The sequence below is a fragment of the Macaca fascicularis genome, chromosome 3, assembly GCF_037993035.2.
Source record: "Macaca fascicularis isolate 582-1 chromosome 3, T2T-MFA8v1.1".
Lineage (NCBI taxonomy): Eukaryota > Metazoa > Chordata > Mammalia > Primates > Cercopithecidae > Macaca > Macaca fascicularis.
In genome coordinates this window covers 108,403,206-108,415,380 of record NC_088377.1, presented here as the reverse complement: position 1 = coordinate 108,415,380, position 12,175 = coordinate 108,403,206, and the positions used below count along the sequence as shown (strand labels likewise).

The window sequence follows — 12,175 nt, the reverse complement described above, 5'->3', positions numbered from 1 at the left end:
ATCAAAGTTACTCACAGCCCCCAATTGTTTCAGCTGTTTGTATTAAGTAGAAGGTAACAAAGCACATATCTCTTGCCAATAGAAAAGTGCTTATTCTAAAAGATCAAATTGCCTATGTCTCTAAGGGAACTACGTATCAAGTCAGATACCAAGACTTGTTCAATATCACTAGGAGATAGGGTTTGATTCATTTTTAAGATAACATTGTAGTCAGAGGCAGTAAGAACATTGTGCTACTTTTCCTATATTCATATCAAATTGCATCCCAGCCTTAATGTGGGAATCCTTTCAGCATTTTGTTTTGAAGCTCTGTGACAAACCAATGAACCAAACTGTTACTGCTGATATAGACTCCCCTACCTACTACAGGTAGGGTTCTTACTACAGTCTCTTATGGAGGCATGCTTCCATGTTAACCACCCCACCAAGCTGGGGGGCTAGCTCGGTATTCATCCTGCACATTTTGGTGTCTCTGGACAGTGTTTCATGTATGTAGAAAATGCTCAATAAATGTTTGGTGATTGATGACTGGAGGAGTGAACAAATACATTCTTTAATACGATTTTTGCTACAACATTATTTGTTGTCAATTTTTATAAAGAATTATGTTTATTCTTTAAAATGGATCACTCTGTCCACCCTGCTTGCCCCTTCCTCCTTGCTTGCCCCTCCCCAACCCCTTAGTTTCCAATGCAATCAAGGCAAGGATAATTTCCTCTTAGCCTAGAAGTGACATCCTTTGCACAACTGAGGAGTTGATGGAGTTCCAGTGAACTGAGTACTTTTCATTAACCCATCCCAGAAAGAGAGGTCATCTCTTTGTAGCATTGGTCTGTAGAAAAAAAAATGAAGTGCCTGAACAAGATACTGAATTTTAGCATTGCTTATATGGGGGTGGGGGTGTGGATTGCTCCATGGGCAAATACATTTCTGGTGTCCTGCCATTCTTCCTGGTGTGTCAATTCTCTCTTACCTAAGTATGGGGCAAAGTCTCTCTCAGTTGAAGCCCAGTAGATGCAATTGATAAAACCGATGTTGAATCCCACAGTTGACAGAATTCTGAGATATAAAATACTGGGTTTATCAAGTCAAATCGCATCTAATGATGAGTTGTGTTTGGCTTCTGAGAATCCACAGAAAATTATCATGTGTTTACCTAGAGTTACTTTCTCATGGCTTTGTTCTCTTCTTTTCTTGTCTGTCTTCTCTCTCTGCCACGTGGCCAATTTGTTGCATTCAACTCTGATTTGAAAGGTTTCCATTCCACTAACTGAAGGCCTGGACTTGATTTCCATGTTGACGGATGATGCTACAGTTGCCACCTGGAATAACGAAGGGCTGCCCAGTGACAGAATGTCCACCGAAAATGCTGCTATCCTAACACACTGTGAGCGCTGGCCTCTGCTGATAGATCCCCAGCAACAGGGAATTAAGTGGATCAAGAATAAGTATGGAACGGACCTGAAAGTCACACATTTGGGCCAGAAAGGGTATGTGAAGTTTGAAGAGATTGGCTTTCTGTTTACCTGCTGTGAAGTGAGTCTGATTTGTATAAAGTCGTGATGTTTCTTAGACCTCTCCACCACGCTGATGTATTACAACTTGGTGCTATTTGTTTATCTGCCTGCTCGTGTTTCATATAAAGTATCTCTGTTGAAAAGGCATTCTTGTTGGATGGCATCCAATTATCTGAAGAAGAGATAAAATTGAAGGTTAGAACAAACATTGTGTCTGTGGGGAAAAATACGTGAATTTTCTAAAGCCAACATGGATGTATATTACATTCCTTCTCTGGAGTGTTTGGATAGTAACACAAGAATTGTCAGTGGTGCCTCCAGGCTTAATGATGTTTACGGTCATATTTCTAAATCTATACTCTGCCTATAGAAGGATCTTAACATGGCTACAAGTCCCAACATTGGATGCCTGAAGTTAATTTATTATCTTAGTCAAGATTTACATGTCACTTTGAGAACTGAATCTACTCCAAGAATTTCTGTTACTAAGTCATCATGATAATACTGTCTGATAGATAGAAAGCTGTCTTGTATGCAGTTGCTATTCAGTTAATGTTGAATAACTTTAGAACTATGGATATTTCACTTGACCCTTCCATCCCCTTTTTATACATAGAGTGAAATAATAAATTTCTGTAGTTATACAAGGAAATGTAGTTCTTAGGCCGGGTGCAGTAGCTCATGCCGATAATCCCAGCACTTTAGGAGGCTGAGACAGGAGGATTGCTTAAAGCCAGGAGTTTGGGACCAGCCTGAGCAACATAGTGAGACCCCCATCTCTACCAAAACAACAACAAAAAAAGTAGGCAGGTATGGTGGTGCCTACCTGTAGTCACAGCTACTTGAGAGGCTGAGGCAGGAGGATCACTTGAGCCCAGGAAATGGAGGCTACATTGAACCATAAACATACCACTGCACTCCAGGCTGAACAACAGAGTGAGACCGCCATCTCTGTTTTTTTGTTTTTCGTTTTTTTTTTAATGTAGTTTTTGCTTATCTGAATACTTGCAGAAAATTATTTTTGGTAGGGAGATATTTGTTGGAGAGTAAGATCAAAGTAAAATGATATCTCACCATTGTAAGTGACTAAACTTAAAGATTTAAAAAATAAAAGTTTGATCAAGTTATAAAGCATTTAACACATGAAATTTTACTTTAGAAAGACCCATCAAATAAATTTACATGTACGATATTTTGGTAACTTACACTTATTTCAACTATGGTTGCTATTATAAGCAACTAATCTATATATAGATTTATTAGTTCAAACTATTAAATTTCACTTGGAAAATACAACTAAAATGTATCTTAAAATTTCATATTTAATTTCTGTGTAATCTAGTTAAAGGAAACTACTACTTTATAAAATAGTTTTCTCTAAGTTTGTCCCATTTAGAATATCTACATTAAATATAATTTGATCATATAAAAAATTTTGAACATTTTGTGCCAATTTACATTTTATTATCTCAAATCCCACTGATTTTTAAGGTTTGTGAATGCCATTGAAACTGCTTTGGCCTTTGGTGATGTCATCTTAATTGAAAATCTCGAGGAAACAATAGATCCAGTCCTGGATCCGCTACTTGGCAGGAATACAATTAAAAAAGGAAAGTAAGTATTCTTGAATTTTTAACATATATATCGTGCTAAATGATTTTCGCAGTAGCATCTATTTCTTAGCTTCATAATCAAGCAGTCTATTGAAATCTTAGTGATATTTCTGAGTTTCCATTTCATGCACCTGCACTCCAAGACCAAAGCAACTGCAACATAATTCAGACTTTCAGACTATTTATTTGGTGGATTTAGATTTGTTTTATCCAATTCCTGATCTATAGGCCAAAAAAATGCATTGTTATAAATCTGAGAATAGTTGCCTCTTTTAAAATTTATACCAACGTTTCTCTAACTTCAGTAATTTGCAGAACACCTTGAATATGGCTGCCAATCTACATATCACTTGTGCCCTGTTTACTTAATATTTTTCTTTAACTAGGTTTTAAATCCATTCACTGTTTTTTAAAATCAGCATGGGTTTAATGTGCTAGCTCTGTTTTTCCTAATTTAAAATGTAACCATTCAGAAAAGGAGAGTTCATTAGTGGATCCCTGAAATCATCCCTTATGCCAGCAATATTGGATTATCAACAACAGAGAAACACTTCCCCCTATCCCTCCAGGAGCTATATGTGACTTTCTAAGAGGTGGCCATTCCCCCAAGAAATTGTACTTTCCAGAACATTCTCTCAGGGGCCTTGAAGCCATTTCTGAGGAGTCATCATGTCACTTTCCTATGAATGTGTGAAAGGTCAGGTGCAGCAATTGTGTCTTCAATCAAGTCTGGGTGGGCATAGGGGAAACTGGCACTGCAGAGACTCCTTATGCCTCTTCACACAAGCAACCAACATTCATTAGACTTAATTCACTGAATTTCCTTCCCTCTCTTCTTTTTTTCTTCAAAGAGATATAATTTCAGAACTTCCCCCAACCTGTTCTTCCTTACCACCCACGCTCTGCCTCTAGGCCCCCTTTTTCATCACTAGCTTATTCTTGTCAATTTTAAGTGGAAATAGGCCTACATCAGGATGACTAACTTCTTGGTCTCTAACTGATTAGTATGGTATTTATCATACAACTCACTAAGTAAATCCATTTAGAGTGACTGACAACTTATAATTGTTTAATAAACCAAAATTTACCCAGGCACACATTTAGAACAATCTAACAAGCCACTTGACAAACTGCAACTCTTAACATAAATATAATTGTAGCTGTGTCTGATGTGTTAAAAATATAGTGTAAAATGTTGAATGTCACTGAAGTGAAATCCTTGTTATTAAGGTTCTGACTCTATTATGAAGACCTAAAATTTTTATCAGTGAAATGCATGTTCTCTGATATTCAACTTCAACTTCAATAGCACAATTTAGGTGTAAGCAATTTGATGACTCTTATTACATATATAGTTGGACAATCTGAAATTTCCAAAGACTGATAAATTTGAGTCATGATTCTCAGTGTGGATGTAGTTAACTATTAGTGAGGATTCTAGAGATCTTCAATTTTAGAAACAAATTTTACATAGAGCTTCAAGTCTTTATCACAAATATCAGGCCAGAACAATTTAATTCAAATTAATAATATTTACTGAATATGTACTCTCTGTTAAGCCTTGTAAAATTGATCATATTGTAGCAGGACGAGCCACAGACAAAACTCCTCAGACACCGAGTTAAAGAAGGAAGGGGTTTATTCTGCCGGGGGCATCGGCAAGACTCCTGTCTCAAGAGCCGAGCTCCCCGAGTGAGCAATTCCTGTCCCTTTTAAGGGCTCACAACTCTAAGGGGGTACGCATGAGAGGGTCGTGATTGATTGAGCAAGCAGAGGGTATGTGACTGGGGGCCGCATGCACTGATAATTAGATTGGAGCGAAACAGGATAGGGATTTTCACAGTGCTTTTCTGTACAATGTCTGTAATCTATAGATAACATAACCAATTAGGTCAGGGGTCGATCTTTACCCGGCCTGGGGTGTGGCGCCAGGCTGCCTGCTTGTGGATTTCATTTCTGCCTTTTAGTTTTTACTTTTTCTTTCTCTGGAGGCAGAAATTGGGCACAAGACAATATGAGGGGTAGTTTCCTCCCTTATTCCCCCTCTTTGAGACTCTCAATCAATAGTGGGAGTTCTCACTTTTATCTTTACTACTTATGTCTTCTTGCAAGACAGATCAATAGTGATTCATATAGTACACTTGTGCTGAAGCATTTTGGTGAACTAAGGTAGCGATGAAGCTTCTTATCATTTGAAGAAGTACAGGTAGCAAACAAGGGAGCAGTAAGCAGGTTCCTATTACTATTATAACTTTTATTGTAAGAGTTTTAAATCCTCCTAGCGCTGGGAACCATTTTTTAAACATGACCCTAGGATCAAATCCATGCCACACTTGCAAGGGCACATGTGCCAGTTTTGTCATATCTTTATGTCTTCAACTACTTACCCTTGATTATCTATGTGTAGGCAGCAATTAGTAAGGTTAAATTTCCTATAGACCTCTCCTTCAGCTGCTAGCAAGTAGTCAAGAGCTGATCTATTTTGATAGCATTTCTCATCTGAGTTTCTTGCCGGGCCAGAATAGTCAAGGCTCTGCCGGTTTTATTAGTGATTATTTTTAAGACAGCTTGTAACCATATGATTCAGTTGATCATGTAAATGGGGGTCTGGTATCCCCATGAGCCATCTTGTGCCCAAGTAGCAGGCCTATAATATTGTATGATTCTCTCAGGGCCATTTATTATTTTTTTTCAATTTCCTATAGCTATGCTTCTCTTTTCACGGGAAGCATAGACAGGGAAGCCCAGGAGTTTGCCTGCTTTTATGGGCAGTGGGAAGAAAGATGGTTTAATAGTGCCAGTAACACAACTACCTGCCTACTGGTCAGGTAATGTGGCGTAAGCTCTATGCCCATATAACCAGTATAATCCAGTGGGGGCTGTCCAGTCCCGGTGGGACTCTGGATGGGTCCACACAGTTTGCAACTTTGGGAATTTACAAAATGGATTTCTCTCTTTGTGATTTGAACCCCACCAAGTGACTGTTTTTGTGGTACATTATACAGTTTCTGTCTCAGACAACTAAGTCGTCCTACGGGGTGAGTGAATTCTTTTCCTTCTGTAGCTATGCAATATTGTCTAATAATTGAGGCTTTTAGGACCCAGAAATCATTCTTTTGAGTCAGGAATTCATCAGGAACTGGATCTGTAGGTACTAATTCTCGGGCTTCTTATGGCCATTGATGTCCTATTACAGTTCCTCCACATACATAACATGAAGTGCCGTTGAGAGACTGGGCTACATGCTCAGCTAATTGCAAAAACAAATTTCTTGTTTTTCCTGGAATTTCTGTTACTGGCACATTTAGTTCATCATAGAAAGTTTGAAACACTGGCTCAGGAGAGCGTTTGTAAACTTCACCTTGAACCAATATATTTACTGGAGTATCCAGTCCAGCCCCGTCAATTCCTAAGGTCACACACTCCTCTTTTTTCCAGTGAGGATCAAGGGGATTGGTTATTACTAGCTCTAAGGGGTTACATTGTCCTTTAGTACAGGAAGGGCCATTTTTTCCTTTTTGAAGGTAGACTTGATCTTTTTCTTTTTCTTTTTTTTTTTTTTTTTTTGGTCCAATTGACCTAAATGACACAAGATCAGTATTTACATTTATTTCCACACAGTCCTAATTTATGACAGATGTACTTATTTTCTGCCATATAGCCTCTTTTCTAATTAAGAGAACCACACCTTATTCCTAACTTATTACTATTAATGACAGCACAGGCATCAAATTTTAAGGTGACTTGTTTGGGCACCCCTTTTTCTTCTGTTTTGGCTAACACTTTATTCGTATCGTTTATGAGCCCCCACCAGTCCTCAGTCCTTAATCGTATTTTAAAAACTGTGGTCATGGGAGGCTCAGATGGGTCATAACACACATCAGGTTGGTCATTTCCTGGGCTACATACCTCGTATAGAATAACATTATACAAACAAAGTCTTTTTAGAGTTCCAGTACAGTTATAATAACCATAAAATAATAGGACCGTAAGGCCTTTTTCCTACCTCAGTGACTTGATGTATACACTGGGAACAGCCCTCAGTCTGAGGAAGGTCTGTTGAAGTCCTTACTGTAAAAGTCTAAATTTTAAGGAAAATGAGTCCCATGATGAGTTTCCTCATGCTTCGGCCGTGCGTGGACCAGTCAGCTTCCGGGTGTGACCGGAGCAGGGCTTGTCATCTTCTTCAGAGTCAGTTTGCAGGGGTTGGCGAAGCTGCTCCCGTCCACATACCACTCGCAGTCTATTGATGTTTAAGGATGGTCTCAGAGATTGGGCCTGCTAAAATAAACTGAGTCCAACACCTCTACACAGTTATGTTCAACTGAGCTCTCTGATACCGGGAGCAAGGTGGTGGGCTTCGGGGTGTCGCAAACTTCAATGGTTATATGGGGATTTTCATGGAGCAAGCTTTGGTAGTTGGTTACTCTAGCATTTGTTAACCAATGATGTCTTTTGGTAGTTATTAAAGTTACCACAGCATGGGGGGCCTTTATATTCAGGTTTTGCCTAAGGGTTAGTTTATCTGCTTTTTGTGCTAACAGGGCCATTGTTGCTAGGGCCCTTAGACCTGGGAGCCAGCCTTTGGAAACCCTGTCTTTGTTTTGAGAGATAGGCCACTGGCCTTGGCTAGGGCCCCACAGTCTGGGTTAAAACTCCAACTGCCATTTTTTGTCTTTCTGACACATAGAGTGTAAAGAGTTCTGTCAGGTCAGGTAGCCTCAGGACTGGGGCCAACACGAGTTTTTCTTTTAACTCATGAAAAGCTCATTGCTGTTGGTTGTAATAAATATAGTTTATCTAATCTACATTTTTATTAACTGTCACCTACTAAAATATTGACTCAAATCCTGCAGCTATTTGATTTCAAGCTTTAAATTGATCTGGTACTCCTTGTGGGACTCCAGTTGCACCTAAATAGCCAGCCATGAGAGTTGAAAGACCCATGAGGGGCTTCTCTCGCTTTACAATGTCTTATTTTTTTTCCTTCTGGTTGATGAAATGCCAGGATGAAAGGGATAGCCAATTAGACTAAAGTACAAGTGCCACTCCAGTTATTCAGCAGAGTGCCCTGTGAAGGTCCACCACAATACCACCACACGTCTGCTCAGGGATGAACAAGGGCTGACTGATGGATAAGCTCTTGAAAATACTTAAACTCACTGCATCCTTTCAGGTCTCCAAAGAAGGCTAAGTTTCCTCCCTGTTGTGAGAGACACGAAGTGAACTTAGTGTTGGGAGATAGAGGCTGGATGCCTCTCGGGGGCTGACCCGCAGGGTGCTGGACTTTGGGATATAGCAGAGAGAGCTTGGCACAACTTATTACTCCAAGCTGTAGAATCCTGGAAAAGAGCTACCATGCAGCCTACACCTGATCCACTAGAGGACCACGTTAGTGGAAAGGGGACAATCTGGGCCTCTGGCCTGCCATGTGCACAAGCATAACAATTGCTTTTGTTTAATGTGCAGATGGAATATTTGATCCATTTTAACCAGGCATTTGCATCTTGGTATCTTGTCTTAATTGCCAAAGTTTGTTTCAAGTCTTTAACTTCTTTGATCCTCTAGTAAAATGAATGTATGGTTTTAGGAAATTACAAATACTGGTTGGGGCAGTCCATCCTTGCTCTTTAGTGGTCCACAGAACGTTGGACCAACTATGGCATGAAAGCTCTACATCAGGGGGCAAGACCCTGGTTGGCACTGGGGTCTTGATCGAAATCTCACTGGATTAAATAGTCCTAGTGTACTAATGTCCAGTGTGAGGAGAATCAGGAGGGACAGAGGTACTTTTCTGAAGTAGAAAGCTGTCTTTGACTTGGCAATCTCCACAAGGTATAACAAGGCAAGCATTAAATGCAATAGTTTGAGGCGAAATTGACTTGGTTATGTTAATAACTAGATGGTCAGCAATAGAACGAGGAAAGAAGAAACAGTAATAGAATAGATGAAAAGAGTTAAGAGAACTCTGGAGGGGGTGGCGCTTTCTTGATTCAGGTGTTATAAGCCCATCTTTTTTTTTTTTTTTTTTTTTTTTTTTCTGTATGAACAGCAGTCTTGGTGGTTAGCAGCACAAGGTAGGGTCCTTCCCAGGCTGGCTCGAGTTTTTTTTCTTTTCACCCTTTGATGAGAACGTGATCTTCAGGCTGGTGCTGGTTTACCGGAAATTTTAGGGGTGGTACATGTGCTAAATGACTTTTAGTTTTTGAGAGAAAGGAAAGTGGAAGATAAACCAAGTATATAATTTTTAAGAAACTGACCTTTTGTTTTAAATGTGGGGACCTTGGCAGTGGACTTTATAGTCCTTAGTGCATTTTTACTGAGAAATTTCCTTTAGCACCTATTTTTATTAGTTTTTAAACCAAAGAAAGCCAAATACCATTTTACATTTAACAGTGCTTCTCGTATGATTTTTATACCAGATAAGCTAAATTCTATCTTTATATTAGTGTGTTATTAATATTAAACCTAATTTTAATAAAACCTTATAGGCATATTTATCTAACTTTTAATGTTTGACGGTAAGGTAAGACTTTATAGACTCTTTTTAACCTTTTATAATTTTTGCTAAAGAACAGGTTGGTGCTTTAAGAAAAACCTGTTATGCTTTTACTTTAATGTCCAGTTTACAGAAAAACTGGATGATACTTCTTTAACTTTAGCTAATATGTTTACACACAGAATTTTCTTTACAATTAGCACTTTAAAACTTGCTTAAACCTTCAAAACAATAATTTTTTTAACTTTTTAATGTAGGTAAAAATGTACATTCTTACGCCTCCTTATAATCCTTTTACCAAAGGTATATATACCTTTTAACAAAGGTATATTTTACTTTTCTTATACACCTTGCATGTAAACTATTTTTGGGGTTTTTTTTTTTTTTTCAGTATTTTTACGTGCAGGAGGCCTACTTTTGAATTATACAACATTTCTTGCATAAAATCTTTTTTATAACATTTTTCTCTTGCATGACTTTTGCAATTCTTTGACATGCCTCAACTTTCTGACTTATTACAAATTTTTTTTTTCTTTAAACAAGCAGTTAATTTATTTCGGGACAAGAATTTACCATATAATACTCTGTTTATATAAATTCCGCCCCCCGCCCCACCTTTTTTTTTTCCTTTTTTTTTTCTTTAGGATACTTCTGAACTGGTGAGGTGTGCTCACAATGAGGTTTCCTCTAAACGTTATTTTTTTTTACTTTTTTTTTTTTTTTAGTTGTTAGCAAAGCAGTTGCCGCTACAGATTGAATGCATTTGGGCCATCCGATTAGTTACTGGGTTAAGGATTTTTGATAGGTTAAGGATCAGTGCTTTTGGGATATGCCCTTGTTTACACTGACAATAAAGTGGTATTGGAGTATTATAGGGTTGGAGAATACCTTCAATTATCAATTGTAGGTTTTAAATTTACCTTGGCTTTTAAAGGAATAGGGTACACTTTTTTTTTTCTTAACTACTCGTATATCTCTCTCTTTCTCGTTTTGACTTTGTCTCTCTTTGACTTTCCTTTTGCCTCTGTCTCTTCCTCTTTCTATCTCTGCCTGTTTCTTTCTTTCTCTCTCTCTCTCTGACTCCCTCTTTGTCTTTTCCTCTCTGTCTCTTCCTCTTTCTCTTTCTCTTTGCCTCTTTTCCTGTCTCTCTTTGCCGCTTTTCCTCTCTCTCTTTGCCTCTTTTCCTCTCTGTCTCTTTCCTTTCTCTCTCTCTGCTGGTCTTTCCTTGCCTCTGCCAGCTGCTTATGCTGCTCTTCTCTCATTCACTGTGTGTTGGGGGTGGGGGATCTAAAACCCACTGTAACCAAGTGTCTATGTGCAGGAACTGGTCTGGGTTCCCTGGCTTACAGGTTACCTTGTGCCATACCTTTGAAACAAGGGACCTGTCCAGGCTTCCTTCTAATGGCCAACCTACCTCTAATGCTGGCTAGTCTATCTTACACAAAGTTTTAAGTTTTCCTGGTGTCATAGTACTCCATCAGTAAAAAGTACTGATTTACTCAATCAGTAAAAAGACAAGTGGCACTTGCTGAGACCAATGTCCCTTAAATTCTTTTTTGAAATTTTTCAACATAGTTCCTAGTAGGGTGGGCTTATTTGTGTCTGACCTATGCTTCTATGAGACAAAACACCACGCTCACACCACACGCACACCACAAAACAAAGAACAGGTAAAAAGGGCACACACACACACTTTTGCAGTTTGCACCAAACCAAAATCAAAAACAAAATCAGAGTATCCAGAAATCCAAGCCAGGTCAAAACCAAAACCAAAGTATCAAGCAATCCAAGTCAAGTCAAAAACAAAAACCAAAGTGCTGGTACAGGCACACCATGGGTGATCAGGCCATGCTTCTGCTCAAATGGAGTAAGCAAGTTCCCAAGACCAATCCTGCCAAGCAACTCAAACCAAGTCAAAACCAAAACCAAAGTGCCAATAAAGGCACGCTGTGGGTGATCAGGCCACGCTTCCACTCAAATGGAGTGGGCAAGTTTCCAAGACCGGTCCTGTCAAGCAATTCAAACCAAGTCAAAACTAAAACCAAAACCAAAGTGCCAATAAAGGCACACCATGGGTGCTCAGGCCACACTTCCACACAAACGGAGTGGGCAAGTTTCAAAGACTAGTCTTACCAAGTTTTAGATGTCCAGACTCCAAGTGCCCGTTCCTTCCCAGTGTTCAGCCACTGCGTTGATCCTCCACAGGGGCCTGCCACACATTGCTTTGGCGAGGCATCCCACTGAGGCAAATGCTTACCCAGAAGTGCTCTCAGGATCGGGGTCGCTCGGGCTGGTCAGAGTTCCCTGCAGGGGTGTTCCACAGGGCAGGCTTTAGCCGCCTAAGGAGCTGCCTCGACCATCTGCCAGTCACCTCGCTTCCAAGTCAGGGAACCAAGAAATGTAGCTGGACGAGCTGCAGACAAAACTCCTCAGACACCGAGTTGAAGAAGGAAGGGGTGAAACCCCATCTCTACTAAAAAAACAAAAAACTAGCCGGGCGAGGTGGCGGGCGCCTGTAGTCCCAACTACTCTGGAGGCTGAGGCAG

General features: G+C 39.5%; 1 protein-coding gene across 1 annotated transcript in view; it reads left to right on the top strand.

The window, feature by feature from the left end:
• DNAH11 (dynein axonemal heavy chain 11) overlaps positions 1 to 12,175 on the top strand; it is a 385,830-nt gene that overhangs the window by 286,259 nt on the left and 87,396 nt on the right. Inside the window, exons 64-65 of the mRNA XM_065542209.2 lie at positions 1,255 to 1,490; positions 3,009 to 3,131. Coding sequence (XP_065398281.1) covers positions 1,255 to 1,490; positions 3,009 to 3,131 — 359 coding nt within the window. The remainder of the gene's footprint in view (positions 1 to 1,254; positions 1,491 to 3,008; positions 3,132 to 12,175) is intronic.